General features: G+C 41.0%; 1 protein-coding gene across 16 annotated transcripts in view; it reads left to right on the top strand.

Annotated features, from left to right (window-relative positions):
* The window catches only part of HMBOX1 (homeobox containing 1), a 123,988-nt gene that overhangs the window by 67,659 nt on the left and 37,265 nt on the right, over nt 1-19,064 (top strand). For all 16 annotated transcript variants that reach the window (XM_072858232.1, XM_072858240.1, XM_072858243.1 and 13 more), the window contains 2 exons: nt 3,028-3,138; nt 10,307-10,460. In XM_072858232.1, the coding sequence (XP_072714333.1) occupies nt 3,028-3,138; nt 10,307-10,460 (265 nt within the window). The remainder of the gene's footprint in view (nt 1-3,027; nt 3,139-10,306; nt 10,461-19,064) is intronic.

Consider the following 19,064-nt stretch of genomic DNA (forward strand, 5'->3'; position numbering starts at 1 on the left):
TTCAGTACTCCAGAGAACTTATTTCATTAATCTGCTTCTGGCAGCAGGATGATTTCTTTTTTCCTGCCAGTGCAATTTCCTAAAGTAGCATGATTACAGACAATGTGACAGGATGGTACTGGTGGTAGTACTAGTCATTGTCCCTATGAGTCAACTGTATAAAACCCACTTGAGATGCAAGAAACTCTGATGTGACAATTTGGGGGTTTTTTTTAATTGAAAGGGGTGAAGGATGGGTTTGTGATTAAGACACTGTACTGGGATCTAGGAGATTCTGGATCAATTCTTCTGCTACGGCCTTTGCATGTGACCTTGAATCAGTCAAGCTGATGTAGATACAGTTTTGGGGCCTCTAAACCCAGCTGATGTACAGATGAAAGATATTTTATATCTTAAAAAGAGGATGACTGGTATAGGTAGAGGAAACCTTTAAGAAGCTCAGCTCTCACCACAGATCTCTGAAACGGGGAGAGAATAATAAAAAACAGAAAAGAATGATAGGAAATGGGACTTCAAGGGTCTTGTAGAGGTCATCAGCTAAATTCCTATGACCATAACCAAGATCAGCTGCCTAAGCTGTACCTGACACGTTATCTGGGTTTGCAGCATTGCTATAGAAGTTTGCTAGCCAAAGAGCAAAATAGGCATGGGCTTTTTGCTAAGGCAAAAAATGCTATGGACTGCAGTGCTATTCATAAGATACTGTAGTCAAATAATAATGTACTGAGAATTTGTAGTGCATTCATTGAATCTGTACATCTCAATGTCCTTTACAAAGCTCCATTTTGCAGGAGTGACTTTATAAACTGCGAGGACTCGCAATGAGTCAAATGTGGACATGGCAATACACAGCTTGAATCTCTTGGCTCCTGCTCCTTTGCTTTGTCTTCAGCACATTGTCTGAAGTGGCTAACATCTGTACCACTTTATGACAGTATCAGGCAGCCTCTTGAGCAGAATTTGGATTTTCCGCTCTACAACTCTTGTTTGAAGATATTTAATCTCTATTTATAATTTTTATCTAATAATGCTTTGCATTTATATCTTGTGTTGTTATCCGAACACTCAACAAACGCTAATTCACTGCAATAAGTGTAAGTGGACTGTAGTAAACAAGTAAATTAATGGTGCTGTTACCCATTGATTAATAGGAGCCATGCAGCCAAAAGCAGTGAGACACCAACATTTGTGTCCCACAGCACTGCGTTAAAGAAATGGCTTTTATAAATCATCAGAGTAGGTGAAGAGATGCAAATTTTCAAAACTTGGTTTTTTCACTGGCGATCAAGCATCTAGATTGCATGATTTCAACTAGACTGAAGCCTTGTTTTGGGACGGAGAGTTTTATCAACTTATATTGACTTCTTTCTGTATTAACTTGTATGCTTCCACAGTTACTTGATGTAAACTTGGCAGAATCTAAGGTTTGTGTTTGCTTGAATAATTCCACTTCCCTAGCAGTATAAACTCGATTATCTATCCTGATGTGGGCCCTGGGGGTAGTCAATTCTTGACTGCCCCAGCTGTTTCCGAACTCTTTCAGTTGTTGGGCAAAGGCTGTCTCTGGGAACGGATGTTAAGAAGATCAATAGATGTATGGGAAACAAAACCAAACCAGGGTATGTGTTGTGGGCAGACCTCTGTTGAATAGCAGTAAGCTTCTGTACTCGAAACAAAACACACCTATCCCTTTTCCCCAAGACAATTAAAACTTCATAGGCTCTGGAATTCTGTATAAGGAAGAACAGTTAAGAGCATAAACCCCATGATTTTAAAAATCTGGTTGGAGTAAACCCACCTGAATATGACACCTGAGAGACAAATTTAATCATTCTAAAGTTAACTCGTTTCTGTGTTCAATGCAAAAAAAGCATAGTAAAAAACCCTCTGTTAGAAGTGGTAAAACTACAGGGGGTTGTTTTTCATCAGTTAAATATGATTATGAGATCTTATAAAATCTTGATGTATCTCAAGAGGGGAGAGGTAGTTCGGTTTCTGTGTGAAAACCAGCCTTCTACCTGCCTCGGTATTATCACCAAGCAGGTGGTGGCACAGGTGGTGTTCAGCAGTATATTGTTACTTGGAGCACCTCCTAAAACTTTAGTTCTCAGGAGAGTGTAGATGTCGTTAACCCTTTCTGATAGCTGCAGAGCCTTGTGGAAAGCACAGGGAGTCCTCCTACCTGAAGTACAGCTCCAGTTATTCAGCAAACTACATATTTTTTGATGTTTTCAAATGAACCTACAGTTCCCTCCTAGTGCACTTTTAAACCTCTTGCTTTATTTGGTTCCTCTCCTTCTAATCACTTCTTTTCCCTTTCCGCATTGATTCTTCATTCAGTGTCATGCTTTGGAAATAACTGTATCAACGTCTAGGGGTTTTTCCCCTTTTACTGTTTTCTTAGAAGTTTTGCTTTAAAAACTCGGGAACTTTTAGTCCTTAATCTTGCCTGGATACCTCGAGCTTGAATCCTGCTTTGCTGACAGACAGCTGCCCTTTCTGTTTTGTTTTCTGGCCGTTGTTTTAGCTGCTGATAGTTGGCTTGCTCCATTTCTGGGCTGACTTGATCTATATCACATAAACTGTTTCTGTGTTTATCTCCCTTCTTATTCAAGCATTGAAGGATAATGATCTCCTAACTATCATTATTTATATATAATAGTGGGTAAGGGACTTGTTCCCATTTCACAGATGAAGAAATTTAAGAGTCAGGGATGTTGTGGACAATTCAAGTCAGTGGTAGATGTGGCTTCCCAGTTTGTACCCTCTTTGCTTGTAGGTTGATTGTGCTGATTCCAACCTTGAGTAAGGTTGAAAATAACAACAGGGAGGAGTTAAAGCAGTTAGGGATGGGGCGGGGAAGCTTGAACTCTCTGCTTTTTCGATGATTGAAACATGATAAGTTCCTGGGCTTTGTAAGACAACACCTTTTATCAGTATATAAAGCACTTAAAAATGTTTTTAAAAGAACAAGTTTTCTCTTCCTCTCTCTTTTTTTTTTTTGTTTTGTTCTGTTTTTTTTTACAGGTATCAGTCAGAGCCGGATCTCCCATTGGCTGTTGCAGCAGGGGTCGGACCTGAGTGAACAAAAGAAAAGGGCATTTTACAGATGGTACCAGCTTGAGAAGACAAATCCTGGTAAACAAATACAGCCTAAACATCTCCTGCTGTTTTATTTATGGAAAAGAAGCCTTTTGTCACTGGATTTTATTATCACTGATCATTTACTTCTTGGTCTGGTGTACTGAAGAGGTATTCCCTCTGACCAGTTTACTTTTAGGAGGGTAGGAACAAATCTGTGCTTTGCTTTGCAGCAAATGATCCAGAGCTGACTCATCCATAGCTGTCTGTCCAGCTCCTTGGTCATGGTTACTTGCCTGTCCTCCCACCACTAGCTAACTCTGGGAATCGGAAGCAGTCAGTGAAGCTGTAGTCAGCTAGCATGAAATATACGCTGAGGCTCTTAAGAATGAACAAACAAAAAACATTAATAATGGCTGCATAATATAAAGTTGCAGCAAAACCCCCCACATTTCAGCAGAGAGGAACTTCAAGATAACTTCAGAGGGTTTGGGGTTGGCTCTCAAGCTCATGGATAGGATGTTGATAGTTACAGTGATAAGTTTGAGATGTGTCTGTCAAATCCCACCTGCTTCTCCAAATCTCAAAATAGATCTTAAATATAAAAAGAGAAGTAAAGCTCCTCATTATCTTTAACTAACCAGCAATCTTCAAAATCAGCTGAATTAATTTCCTTGCATTGTTCTTCTCCATAGATTATTTTTGACCACAGTTCTTATTTTTCCCTTTAGCAGTTTTATTGTAAAGATCAAAATATTTACGTTTAATTTCCTTTAAACAATGGCATGATTAAATTAAATGTGTAATTGTTTTAAGGAATTTAAGACTCAGGCTCTCTAATGTGAACTTGGCTTCATTATCTAGAATTCTATTAAGACAAATTCCAGTGAAAACAAATCCTCAAAACTTCTGCTTTGTGTGTAAGCTGAAAATCAAGAGGCTCCAGCTGTCAGTTGGCCTGAGAATACTTTAGCTTAAAGTTGGGTGGGTTCAAAGCCACAGCTGAGCCTGTCCTTTCTGTTAAGCATCTAGAAAATTGCTTTAAAGAATGAAAGTGCCAAGGGTTGTGGGGTGCTGACAAGCTGCAGGGATCGCTGAGAAGCCTTGATTTTGCAGTGGCTGGAATTGTCCTACCAAGGATCAGCAAAGTTACTGGATACAACCGTTCGGTATCAGCTGCTTTGAAAGCCTCAAGTTGTACCCTACGAAGTAACTCTCAGCCATTTCCCTTTGCTGGAAGGTATTGCCTCCAAAACAGTGGAGAGAACTAGAGGTTTTCTGGAAGGTGTATTTTGGAAATAAAAACCCAAAAGTCCTCTCCTAATGATGAAAACTGATGTGTGGATGTTTCCTATAAACTCACATCTTTCCAATATCGTTTGGAGCTGTTTAAGAAATAGTATTCTGTGCTGGGATAAGAGAAGCCTTGTCAAACTTAGCACTAAAATCTTTACTTCTTCCTCTTAACCTTCGTTCTTTCCCCATATCCACAAGCTCACATCTTGTTTGTCCTTTCGCTGTTGAGCAGTGTCTAAGGAAGGAGGACTAGCAACACTGAAGGTTATGGCTTAAATTGAAATGAATTGACATTATCCTCTACTTTTCTGATGCACTGTCTTGCAGAGGTCTTGTTCACTTTTCTTTATACACACATGGAAAAATTTCTTGAAGAGTGGTTGTTTGACTTTAACCTTTTTTCAAATGAGAGATCTTATACAGCATTTTTAAGAAGTGTAAAAGCAAAATGGCTCTGCCTACGCCAAGGGACTTATTTGGATGCACTTAAATTCCCTTTAGAGCCAAATAACATTTGATTTCTTTTTAGAGGCTGAGGTAAAGGGGGGAACTCTCAGTTTTCCCGTAGCTGTTGGAAAAGTCTGCCTGAGGAAAATGGTTGTGTTCTTTATCGTAGGATAATCCACTGCTTTGAATTATTGCCATCTACTATATTGCAGGTCAGACTAGCTAGCCAAGAAATAATCAACATGCATATCTGCAAGTGTATACAGTGTATTAAGGAAGGTACCAACCTTGTCCAAAGCATCCTGGATTTAAATTACTGTTACAAAACCAATTTGGAGCCTAAGTTTTGGAGGCTACTTACAGTAGTAGACTCGACTAGCCGTTCTGCTGCCTTCTTTATAGTCAGAAAATGAGGAAATCAGTAGAGCCTCCTGCCATGTTCACAAAGAAGCGATGCCATCACTGCACTCTCTGTAGAGTGTAAAAGGTTGTCCTCCTTTGAAGAAACTTAAGAGATTAAATGACCGGCATGTGTCATTTATTCGCTCACTTACTAGGAAGTGACATTCCGCTTTCTAGTCTCATATATCCCATCTTTTCCGATTCCAGCTGCTGGGAATAAAATCTCAGTCATTCTCCTTTGAGTGATAGAGTCAGGTCTGCGCAGAAGCACCTACGCATTTGACTTACCAATGGGCAAAGTGAGGTCTTTGGGAACTTTTAGTTCCCCCATTTCTTTAATTCCTTATTTTGGAAAACTGGATCTTCAGAGTAAGTCCTTTTCTGACTGAATTTGTTTGTGTAGTAATGGAAAGAAAACTTTCGCTTAAAATTGAAACAGTTTTGAAGGGCTAGGACATCAGACATGATCAATTTATGAACTGTAAAGAAAGAATAGTTGTTTTGTGAGGAAAGGACTGGAGATCACTTGGCAGACCTGTAGTCTTTCCTTGGCTCTTCCCGTTTTTCTGCATGACTCTTAGCAAATCATTTCACCTTTGCACCTCGCTTTCCCATCTCCTAGGTAAAGATGAGACCATTTTCCTGTGTATGATTTGCCTGCCTTGCCTGTAAGGTCCTCACAGCAGGGGCTGTCTTTTACTATGCTTATATACTTGACCCAACCAGGAGTTTCTAATAATATAGGGGACAAAAGTTGACTTATAAATACATCAAAAGAGATTTTATTTTTCCTTTTTCAAATGTATAATGGTGCTATATAACACTTTAAATCATACACAAGCAGTCCTACATCATCGAACCAAAGAAATCTGTGTTGTGGAGCCTTAGGGCGGTTTTGAGACGTTGCTGCTCTTGAGACGTTGCTAGATGTTGCTCCTATACAGAAGAGACTCAGCAATTCTGTCATGTTTGTTACTTGCCAGCTTGTTTTGGCCTCTTGACTGTGCTGTTTGTTGTTCGCTGGGTTTTGATTGCTTATTTGCATGGGTACTTTCTATATTTCTCCTATCTTTGGTGGGTGTTCAGGCAACAGCAGACTGGAACATAGCAAAAGAGACTTAAGTCTCATGCATCAGGAAGAAAACCCCACTTTTCTTACTGTATGCAATAATCTTGCTCAAAAATCTCTTGATCAGAATTTTCCTGGTAGGAGTTATGTCGGAGTTTGTAGCAATGCTGTGAATTCCAGTGTACCAGTGATTGTAAATTTTTCTAGAAACAGTTGCCAATTAGGGTGACAGGCAGTTTTTTGTTGAAGGGAAGAAGGCAGTGCTAAATGCTAGTGTTTGGAAGGTCTTTAATCCAATTAATAGGGATGCTTTTAATTTAGATCAGGCTTTTTTTGGACTGGTACCACATCTCTTGTGTTTTGCAGACGACTGAGAGCATTTCAGCAGTAGATAAGTAGTATATGTTTCAGAAGCCAGTATATGAGTGCAGAGTCCTACAATGTACTGATTATTTTTTTCAGAGCCTCTGGGTTTAAAATAGATAATTAAATACAATTTTTTTTTACACTGGTAGTTGTTAGCCTGATTAGTTTGGCTAGCACTGGGTCTTGGGCAATGTGGAAAGTTTGTTATGGAGTAACTTTAGCATGTCTTTTGCCTCTGTGTACTGCAAACTGAAGCTGGCACCTAGAAATGATGTGTTGAAGTTACAGATGGATACAGACTGTTTCCATTTAGGCTGGATATTTATTTCTGCCAGTCTTCTGTAATAGGAAGGCAGCTGTGGTCACCTTGGAGAAAACCATGTGCTCTTCCTTCTTGAACAAAAGGGAAAAAGAAAGGTAGTTATTATCAAGATGTAGCATCTCTTGTGTTATTCCCATAGCAGTTCTTGTTTAGCTATAAAAGAAAAGCCTACCAAAAAAGAAAAAAAAAATCAGGGGCTGGATGTCCCACGAGATTTGCACTGGAAATGTATTGTTGGTGATTTACTATTTTACAGAGCTGCAGAGAAAATAGTCCCTGCTCTGATCCTTTCCATCCAAGCAATGAGCTCTGTAGGGAACCTTTTGCTGTGCAGGCTGCTGATTCAAATCTAGCCTGGCTCAGTAGTGACTGAAAGGTGTTTATCATGTGATCTCAGGTCAGGCTGGCTAAAAATAAAGTGCGACATCTGTTCTTATCAGTATAATATATGATAGGTACTTGCTGCAAAGGCTTGCTACTTAAATGGTTTTTTGGAGCTGGGAGATGGCCTGAGGCTTGCTCCAGCCATTCTGTGCATGGCCTCTGTACGGCAGGGCCTCTCTGAGACATGTGATGTGGATCAGCGATTGCATGTGATGCTTTTAGGAGCAATGCTCTTTCTTCAGGATAGTGTCTGGGGTGTGCTGAGAGAAGGCAGGCCTTCACCATGAGGCGTTTTGAGTACAGAGGTAGAGCTGCATTCCAGTTGGAGAGGACCGCTCTTGCCTCCTCTCCCCAAAACCCACCTGCAGCATCCCCAAAGTCATACCCCACATTTGAGAAAATACTAGCTTGCACAAAGAAAGTTCTGTATTGTTGCAAAAGGTGCTCAGCACTGGCAGGTAGTGAGAGATGTCGCTTTTCATTTTTCTCTGCGAAAGGAGTTCTTCCCAGACGGTTCACCTCTATACCCCTTATAGATGTCTTGCTTTTTGATGCATATACTAAGATGAAAATCTTATACTGCATTTGCTCCACTCGTTCTGCTCAAGAGAGAAGTTTCACTTCTTCTTAAAAGCTGTTTGAGGGATTTGTGAAAAGAATCTGACCGAGTAACTAGGATGTAACTTACTAAGTTGTAAAGAAGTGGAGCTGGGTGGTTGGAAGATTGCAATGAAGCGTTGGAACAGCAGAATAAATGGGATTTCCCAGTGCTCACTTAATTGAGAGGGATGAAGAAAAGCTCCATAGTTACCTTATCGAATGTGGCAGCAGTGCGTATGTCCACCGCTTGTGCCACTCACACATCCAAGCACATTTTGGGCCTCTGTATGCATTCAGATGCTTCTGTCTTTATGTGTGTGCAAGAACAGTGGTGGGTACTTGCTTGTAATTCTCAGCATACTTCACTCTTATCTGCTGCTGATATTGATGTTACCCCATAGAAAAGAGAAATAGGTGAATTGATCTAGCAAGGCTACTAAAACAAAAAAAGCGTCTTATCTTCAATAAGTGAATGTATCAGTAGCAGGAGCAAATTTATGCTTTAAATGCAGATTTTTTTTTTTCCCAACCTTTGTCTGAAAAATCTCGGGCAAATTTAATGGAAGTACTCTGCGTCTCTTACCTTGATGTTAGGCATCACTGATATTCCTATACTCTCCCTGCGAAATGACATCCTCAGGTAGGGAAAGTACATTGCTAAGACAATGCAGGGAAAGCTAATTTCTTGTGCTGTTCTCCCCGGCCTCTTTTTTAAATTTTTAAGTTTTTAGTTTTTAAAGTGTATTTAAAGCCTAGCAACTTGATACTGACCCAGACCCCTAAACTGTACAAGTATGTAGATAAGGAACTTCCCTTGAGATGGCCTCCCAATAGATTGGCAATATAGGAGATATTTCATGTGTCAATAAAACTAAGTAATCTGTGTAGGCTCGTTAGCTGGGAATTAGTAAGAGTCGCCATCCGTTGTGCATGCAAGGCAGAGATTGTGGACTTCACTTCCTATAGACTTCTCCCAGGTAAAATTTTTAAATTATTCTGGGCTCCGCTACCTAACACAGATGCAAGTCCCTGGCAGTAAGGAAAATACTAATTGTGCATTTCTGGAAAGGAACACAGCCAAATGCATAAATAGCTAATTTCTTGCTTTTTAACTGTAGGAATTTGTTTATTGGTTAAACTCTAAGTTCCCTTAACCCTTTTACTGTTTTAAATTAAACAAGCGGTGTCGTTTCACTAACACAGTATGTTTTTATGATTAAATCCTAACCATTCTGAGCAAGTCTGCTTACCCAGAGGGATTTGCTGTCTCAGCCCTGCTTTTACGTGTGCATAATACTGTATTCCTCCTGTGAGCAGAGCTGCCTGCTTCTCTTGGATCTATCCAGGCTGGTTCAGTGCATGAATTCCAGTTGAGTTCAGTATGCATATGGGATATAGGTGGTGATTTATCTGTTCATATGACTGTGGGTTTTTTTATTTTTTTGCACACAAGAACAGCTATTTCTTCCCTCCAGGGGAAGTCACTGAGCACAAAGCTGTCCTTCAGAACATATCCTGTTTTACGTACTAATGTCCTATACCAGGTTCCCATCCTCACTAAGGGATATATGAAAGATCAGTTTCCCAGTGTGTCTTGATTTATCTTGATTTATTAACTGAGGGGCTGTTGTGGAAGGAGTCAGGGGTAAGTTTCAAAGGGCCTTTCCTGAGGGCATTGTGCCAAGTCCTGTCTCTTGCTTGATGCTTTCCAGCTCAGGCTTCTTGAAAGGAGAAATATGTCCATAGAAGGGGAACAGAAGAGGAAAGGTGTGATGTTAATCTGCTTTCAGTGACTTTTTCAGGCAACCTGGCACTCAGGAGCCCGTGTTTGCACAGGTCACAGGGTGTGTTTCTATCGGTGGAGCTATTTCAAGTATTTACTCAGCTCTTCGGACACATCGAAATACCTTTGGTATAAATTTACATTTTTCTTCCTGAGACTGTTGTACAATTAAATAGAAACCTGCTATTTCCCATTTCGTGGCAGAAGAGGTAGCAGCACAACCTAAATAAATCCCTGCTGGGGCATAGCTCGCCCTTTCTGTAAGACACTTTTCCTCTTGATGACGGCAGGACAGCTTTTCCTAAGTGGCTATCAGCTCTAAGGGGGTTATGTCTCCCTTAGATTTCCATGGCCACCTGATACCTCTCTGGCTTGGAGGATGGGGATGGGAACTCTAGCTGGCTTTGTGTATCTTTAAGGTGTCTTTGTTTGATAATGCTTTACTTTTTTAGTTTGAATGGTTTCATCATCTGTCTTGTCTTTTTTTCACGAGCAGGAGTGAGAAAATGGGCATGATTTTTAATCCACTAGGAAACACAGTATTTATTATTCTTAGGGGCTACGTTAAGCATGAGACCCGCTCCTATCCCAATAGAAGAGCCAGAATGGAGACAGACGCCTCCCCCAGTCACAGCTACCTCTGGGACCTTCAGACTACGGCGAGGCAGTCGGTTCACGTGGAGAAAGGAGTGCCTGGCTGTTATGGAAAGGTATGTCACTTTGGGGTTATGGAGATGGGCATTTTAAAGCCAATACAAGTATCCTTTTTTCTGTTCTGGTGAACACCAGCTTCATTTTCATGGATGGGTTTTAGCATCACGCAAGCCAAGTGTAATCATTTGATTCTAGACGATAGAGTAGGAGGAGATATTTCACCCCTTCTGTTGTTTGAAAAAATGTTATACTGCTTTGGACAATATCTCATTTTTTGTAGCCCCTAAGACATCTTGTCCTTAGCTCAGTCTGAGAGTGTTCAGCTCTTCCTTTGCTTTTGCAGAAAGCTTTCCCTCTAGCCTAATCCAAGCTCTGACTTGGTCGGGGTCTGCATACTCTTTACATTCTACATTTCTCTTTTCCCAATTTACTGATCTGTCCTCGTAATGTATCATGTTATTTTATAGTTGATACTGGCATTTTGGCAGCACTATAATTGTTCAGGATGCAGAACTTTGCCTAACAAGCAGTAGATTCCTCGTCCAAAAAGGCTCTTACAACCCTTTTACATGAGCTGGGAACAGTACAGAGCGAAGTGGATCTTTCAAATACATATGCAGAGTGGCAGGTGATCATTAGAGCTCCCAGCTCTTCAGTCCTGCAGAGACGAAGCACTCTCTGAGCCTGATCTCCTGGCTGCCTATGTGCTTTGCCTTTCCCTCTGCTTACAGTAATGTCTCTTTTGTGGATAATATTGTATAATAGAAAAGGGCTAGTGAACTCAAACATAGTTTAGGGATGAATGCTTATTTCTGTTAAGGGCTAAATGTCTGGGAGGAGTTTTCTTCCCTCGGAGAGCATGAGGAACCTCCTTTCCATGAAAGCACCAGATGACACTGTGTGTGCTACATTCCTCTCTGGTTTGCAACTCCATTGAGTCCTTGGCCAGCAGATTTTTAGGATGTGCTTTTGCCCTTTCTGTAATGCTTCTCTTTCCTCTTGCTTGCGCAAGGGTCTTTGGAACTGATTAGGAGCAGGAGAGTGTCTCCTTTTGCCTAAGCTAAGACCAAAATAGCGAGCTCCCTCAGGGACCCAAGCCATTTTACGCACAAGATGGACATAATTCTGTGTAGCCACAGGCCATCAGGGAGTCTTTGCAGGGCTGAGACCAGTAACTAAGTGTTTGTTTCCGTATTCTGTCCTGGCACTGCGCTAATGTTTTCAGCTTTGGCTGTATGTTCCCCCAAATGAAATAATGTAAATGTTTGAAATCTGTTCTGCTTTGCTAGACCCAACTAATGCAAAGTCCTGAAATCTGATAGTACAGGGGACTGTGTTTTTCTAGTGTCTCCCTCTGTACAGGCAGTACGATGTGCAGTATAGGATCTTTAGCACTTTAAAATGCTTGTATGACTGTCCTGATTGCAGGATGTGGGATGACAAAAATGTTACAGCTCTGTGTACCTTCAGGACAGGACCATCTCCTCATTAACTCTCTGTGTGTGAAATACTTAGTTTCTCTGAAGTAGAATTAGAGCTCTTTGGGCATGGGTGTTTTCCTTCTTGGTTTCTGTCTGGCCTGAAGTGCGATAACTGCTATTATTTACTGCTTCAATCTTGATAGTGCCTTAGACTCCTTTGTGCTAGGTGCTGTGGAAACACAGAGCAGAAGGGGAAAGCTAAGCAAGCAAGCACTACCCTTTCCTCCTTCAGATGTCTTCTAAGCCAGTCTCTGCTGTGATACTCTCAAGAAGTCAGGCAACCTGTAATGGTTTGGTATGTGTCTGTTAGAAAGGTGTGAGATTTGGTTTTGTGTATGGAAAGAAGCCAGTCGGTGTTGACACTGGAAATCATCCAGTTGTGTATGCGGATGCATAATCACTTGATCTAATTTTTCATTACCCTCTTTCTTCTTCTTTGTCATTCTTAGTTTTGTTTGCTGTGTCTTGTGCTCTGTAAGGTCTTTGCTGCTGGGGTTTTCTTCTTATTCTGCTGTTTAATGGAGACTTCTGCCGCGTTGCCTTAATCCTGGCTTTAATATTAACTTGCAAAGCCCTTGCTAGGTCACCGCAAGCACTGAATTTCACAGCCTTGTGTGTGGGTACTGGAAAACATGGCTGAGGAGTTTTACTTGAGGCAAGAACACGGTAAACTCGAGCCGTGGTAAAAGCTTTGTATGACAATAAAACTACGCCATAAAGCAAGTTGGGAATATGGTTGTTTAACTGTTATACTTTAATAGGCCTAGTTGAGCTGTAAGGATGAGCTGTTTTATGTGACAAGTTTTGAAAGAGAGAGAGGAAAACACTCTCTTGGGAGCCCTAGGAAGAAGCTAACTAATTTCACTTACAAGTCGCCGGAGTCTTCCAGGCTTGTCCGTACTATGACTCATAACAGCAGCCCGGATGAAGGTAACCAGACTCCTGGCTGTCTGGCCCAAGCAGATCAGGTTCACTTGATGCCATAGGGTCAGGAATAAATGTTTGGCCCACTAAAGTGGTGTTTGGCATTGCATGTGGTCTGGTGCCATTTACCATTACCAAATTTGCATTTGCCTCTGAAGGATTAAGTTTTGACTATGAGTGGAGGCATCTTACTCAGTTTAAAAGACTGTTTTCCTTAATTAAATGCAAGTTTAATTGCATTATGTTTGTATGTCCTGCAGTATCTTGATGTGCTGTTGGTGCACGCAGGGATTTAGGCACCTAGTTTTGAGCTTCTTATTTGGGAACCTCAGTAAAGCGCTCGTTCATCTAGGCTTCTAGCTATTCAGCAATGAGAAATAGAGATCCAGAAGACAATTCCATCCCACTAATGCAACTCATATGAGGGCTATATGCACCTTCCTTTCTGGCTGCAAAAGAGGAGCCTTCTGCAATTAGACCTAACTTTAGTGATTTAGTTAAATGCCTGAAGATAAGAGGGTTGAATCTAGACCTTAATGGAAACTCTTGTGTAGGTAATGCAGAGCTACTTCTTCCTGTAAACTTCTAAAACGTTGCCGCGAAGCTGCATAAACATTTTTTGGGTGAGGATCAAAGTCTTGGGCTGCTATATCAGTTAATTGTTGTACGTGCTTTTGACTTGGATTCAGTTGGTAAGGAATGCAGTCTCTAAAAGTTGATGTATCAAACCAGCTGAGAGCACTTCAAGGAAAGAATCTGAATTTGATTGCAACAATTAGAGAGATTTGCTTCCAGGAGCAGGCTCTCCAACTGAAAATGCACAGCACCGGTCAGGATTTGGCCCATGAACTGAATGAGAAGGGTGAGAGTTGAAGGGCTAGTTTCTCTTTTTTTAAAAGATTTAAATCAACAAAAACTCCAGTGCAATTAATTATTATATTGGTGCCAACCTGATATAATTAAGATTAGAGTTAGGGCCAGCACATATACTTAAATCTCTAATGTACATAACGGTCTGTATACAGGGTATGTGTATTAAAGAAACTAATTGGTTTATACTGGATTTCCAGAATGCTGCTTGCGGTTTCTGTAATTCAATTCTCCAGTCTTTACTGCTTTTTTGGAAATTCTCCCAGGGTAGTTTATTAGTCGCTAGGCTTAGATTTCGGACAATAGATTCAGGTCTCTTTCTTCCTCTCTCTCTCCTTTCTATTTTTTTTCGAAATATCTCTCCGAATATTTATGCTCTGAAGGTTAAGAGGAGCAATAGTTCCAGAAAGTAAAGTTCTATATTTAACTGCAGACTAGGTGTGGTTCAGACAACTGCAGTGCAAGCTCCCTCTCGCTGCTGTGCTAGTGATCTCAACCTTGACCTGTTCTCTTCTTGAGCCTCCTGCTCATGAAATATGCTGAGTTTTGTGTGTGGTGATGTTGTCGTGTGGCTTACCCTCCTTTGGGAACACAGCTAAGACTACAGTAGTCCTTTCTGTGAAAACCTGAGGTTAAACTTGAAAGTCTGATTCTGGTTCGGTTTTGTGTTCTTCGTTACGTCTTGTCCCAAAGATAATTTTTTTTTTCTTTTCTCTGCTTTACTACTTCTTTTCAACCCCTCTCATTAGAACTACGGAATTGAAAAATTCCCTTAGGGTTTTCTCTTTTTTAATGAAGCTGTGTTGTCTTGTCTGTTTCTCTCTCTTTTTTTTAAGTGATTGGTGCTTCTCCTCTAATCATATGTTGGAGTTGAGGTTTATCTTCTTTTTCAGGCAAAAAAACCATCTAAGATTGGCAGCAGAATCAATGACTGTATACCTGTTTTAAGGCACTTTTGTTGAGTGCCATTAAAGACTGGGGGGGGAGGGGGGAGTTGAGTGTTGTTTTTTAAGTATATGCTTTATCCAAAGATTAAATTAAAATAACTGTAAATTCTGCTCTAAATAAAATGAATAATTCATCAGTTGAAAGTATTTCAGTTTGTCTAGGGAGCAGGGACTTTGCTTTCTGGTTGAGGGTTATTTGGTTTGATTTTATGGGTCTGGTTTTTTAGTTTAAAACTTGTCTGTGCTCTTGAAGCATCCTTTTGTAAAGATGTATTTAGATTAAATAAGACCAGATGATACAGATACCTATTATCCCCATTTCATAGATGGCAAAACAGAGTCAGGTATTTCACTTGGCTTTGTGATCGAAGGCAACTTTATTCATAAGAGAAATGGGTTTAGATTTCCCAAGATACTGAGGGTATAGTTTCATGATATAGCTGAGCTGAATTAACAGTTTGTCACCATCTCATCCTTAGGTGCTATCCTGTCTCATCGCCCTTCTCAATTCCTCCTCCTCGGTTTCCCTGCTCCTGCCACCCTGCATTCTGCCAGATATGTTTCTTGTCTGGTTGAAATACCAGCCAATTCAGCTTGGTTCAGAAAAAAGAAATCCTTTTTATTTCCCCCTGCATTTTATTGAATTGGTTCAGCTTGCCGTGCAATGAGGGTGTGCCAGAACTGGCTCAGGGCAAATGACAGGAGAGCACAGGGAAGGGGAAGTTTAACAAAAAGATGTACAAATTTTCCATGGTGCTTTTTTGGTGGTCTTGTTTTTGTTCTGGTTTTGTTTGGTTTGAGTTGGATGAGTTCCTGGTTTGGTTAAAAGCATGGTCACGCTGACAGTTGTGCTGGCATCATGGAAGAGGTGTCATTTGATTTTTGCCAGGGAGCAGCAATGTATTACCCTGGTACTGCTGCCAAACTGGTCTAATTTGACCCCCTTTAAAGTGGACCCAAGTTGGCAAGAAAAGTCATCTCTGTGCCAAAACCAGTCCCTGTTGCATTTCCATCAGCTGCACGCTTGCGCTGTAGAAGACCTGGCATCGTCTACCCTCCTGAAAGAAGCACCTTCTGCAGTGGTCCCAGCGAGCTGGTGCCGGGCTGGGCCAGCGGAGCCCTGTACATGGTTCTGGCCCTGAGCGATATCAGTCTTGACATGCGTTATTAGAAATTCTTCCGATTGTGAAAGCGCTATTACTGCAGCTCTCCTGAGCGCTGGGGCTTCCACGGCTTCCCTGGGGAAAATGAGAGCTCTATTAGCTCCTGAAATTCAGTTAGGAAATTTTCTTAGTTAATTTCATCCCATTACTCTTAGTTATGTCTTCTAGCAGAACCTTAATACCAGCCCCATAGGGGATCTAAGTTTCCTGTGCAAGGCTTTGGAAGAGATTTAAGTTTTGGATTCATTGCGTTTCTCCCTTTTCAAGCTGACAACAGAGCAGGAAGTAATGTCTTTCGGCCTCTTCCATTAGGCTTGTACATTGTTAGAAACAGAACATCAGTTTCTCATCAATATAACGATGTCCACCGCTTGGCTCGGGAGTGCTGCTTGTCTTCCTCGGGTTTGTTTCGCAGGCTGCTAAGAGGTGAGGGGTGCTGAGAGTTACGCTCTGCTGTCCCTATGACCCTGAGATGTCATTGAACCTTTCGGTGACTCGCTGTTCTCAACTGTAAAATATCTACTACCTGCTTGGGAGACTGAGCCAAACCAAAGAAAGGATGAGCAAGATGCTAAAAGCCTGTAACTTTTGGGTTACCAAGGAAGATTTGTGTTAGGCGTTAGGAAAAACCTTCTAACTTTAGGAATGGTTGAGCACTAAGCAGGTTATATACAGAAATTATGGAACATTTCTCAGGAGCAAATTAGCTAAAATCTGTCAGGATGGTTCTGATATACTTGATCTTAATGTAGAGGGAAACATCAGTTGACTTCTTTACATTATTTTCCAGCTCTTTCTGTTCTATCATAAGGTGTTTGTTAGTCAGCAACTTGCAGTGGGAGGTTCAACTTCATTAAGTCCTTTGAGATGTAGGAAGGGAGTGTTTTTTTAGGATCTTTCTTTGCTGTTCATGCTTGTGAAATGCTTTGAGATCTGTGAGTGCAGGCAGCTTGCAAAGGCATTCGGTAAAGTTCACTTTACAGTTTAGACACAGGCAAGATCTTTTTGTTGTCTGAAAGTTCAAGTGGCTTGGCTCAGGGTCATTGCTGTATGTCTTCATAAAATGCAAGAGCAGCCATTTTATGCTTGCTACAGAGTATCTTTCTTATTTTGCATTAGATCAAGCTATGTTCCCTCTTAGACATGCATAATATGCAAGCTTCCTATTCTAATCAGCTGTAAGCAAATCCCAGTTGTTTGGCAGATTGCATGCAGTAAAATCTAATGCTAGGATGTCTGTCCAAAGTGCTCGCCAGATTCTGGTTTCTTGAAGGATCCAGCACCTAATGAGTTGTTTTTCTTTTTCAGGGAGCTCAGGTGCTTTTTGTATCTTTGTGTTCTCTCTCTCTCTCTTTTTTTTTTTTTTTTAAATAATAAAAAAAGAGATCTGTGGGAGGGGCAACTCCTTGCAGCAGACTCCAGATAAAATTTTTGTACCTGCCAAGGTCAAAATAACTAAAATCAACATTTGCAAAAGGAGCCTTGTTAATCTGACCTGCAACAGCACACTCTGATGCAATAAACCCACATTTTAAGAATGGGATTTCTTCTCTAGTCCAGATACTCTCCTGCATTTCTCCAGGACCAGCTGAGATACTTCTGTATTCTGTCTCCCTGCTCATGAAGGTGAGAAGCAGGATCTCATCCTGAGTTGTAACATTGTCTTCTCATAGCATCAAAGCAATTGTCATACATATGGGGTTGGAAATCTCTATATAAGTGCCCGGGTGCTTTCAGTGAAGATGTAAAAAGGCATCATTGTTGCTTACTGTGCAGGCTGATGTAATTTTTGCTGGCTCCAGTGGTACCAGTGTATGGGACAATCTATAAGACCAAATTTACCTCTTGACCTCTCGTTTGCTTTTAAGAGTATCTGCTGGCTCCTTCAGAGGTGTCCCAGCTCACAGACCCCATATGTTGGAGCATACCCCTGACTGCTTACATGTGCAACATCCAGCTGCCCTGTTTGCCCTTGCAGTGATTTCATGTCACCGTGCACCATGTCACCATCATGTAAAGCGATGTTGGGGCATTGCAGAGAGGAGGTATAGGGGCAACCTCAATTCAACCTGAGTTCCTGCTAAGAAAACATGCGTGTGACCTGGCAGGACTGAAGAGCACCATCAACTATAGGCTGCTTAATACCTGCCTAGGTAAGCCTCGTTTAAGAGCAGCCATTTTGTCCTTGGGTGCCTTTTCCAGCTCCATCTTATGTCCCTGGCACAAGGGCTGAGTTTGCGATATGTGCCAGTACCGCACCGGCACTGTGGAGTTCTGGCATATGACTGAAGCTTTGAGGCTCAGCATAACCCAGGTGGTGATGGTGATGATGGTGTTTGTCACTCTTTATCCTCTCCAGTCTGTGCCTAGTTCACACGTGGCTATCAACCATGCGGCTGTGGACAAAAGCTCTTATCTCCTATCCTGTATTTTTTTTTAGACCCTGGTATTGCAGCTGTGGGCATTCTTCTTATTCACATAAATATGTAAATCCTTCTAAACTCTGCTAAGGTCTTCAGAGTACTTTGGGAGAACTAATTATACCTAGTTTCATTTTGTATGCTAAAATGTGTTCAAAAAGTTGGAGGTCCCTTTTGCCTGAGTAGCACGAGAATGAATAAGAAAGAACATTGCGTTTACCTTCCCGTGATCATTCATTATATATACTACTATCAATGTGCTGCTTATTTATCTCCTCTCTGAACTAAACAGTCATTCTCTTATCTCTTCTCAGATGACAAGTCTTCCCTTGCCTCTAATAATATTCATTGTCGCTCTTCTCTGGACCTTTTCTATTTCTACATTCAATTTTTAGTGACCCGGGGTAGGTGTGTAGGGACAGCAGCAGAACTGATTACCATATTTCCAGGGTGAATATTCTGGCTTATACAGGCAGCTGAATCTGATTGCTGTTGTTCTCTGACCTCCAGCCTAACATCTGTTTTTTGCTGATCCCTTTTGTGTATTGATTGAGAGTATGTTTTCTTTGAGTAGTCGACATTGATAGGTATCTTTTTCCTGAACAGTTACAACTAATTTAGAACCAGTCATGTATGCGAGAAGTTTGGATTTGTTCTCTTCTGTGTGCATTACCCCGCTTTTTGCAAAGATAGCAAATGAAGTTCAATCATGGGAGTGTTTAGATATTTTTGAAATTCACAACAATTATCTGCTTTATTTGTATCCAATATAAATAATTCACTTTCCAGAACATTATTTAACGTAACTGTTAACGCCAATCACTTTAGGTCACAACTTCTCTGAGCCAAGGGCTT

This window comes from Ciconia boyciana, chromosome 3 (genome assembly GCF_034638445.1).
Source record: "Ciconia boyciana chromosome 3, ASM3463844v1, whole genome shotgun sequence".
NCBI classification, from domain to species: Eukaryota; Metazoa; Chordata; class Aves; order Ciconiiformes; family Ciconiidae; genus Ciconia; species Ciconia boyciana.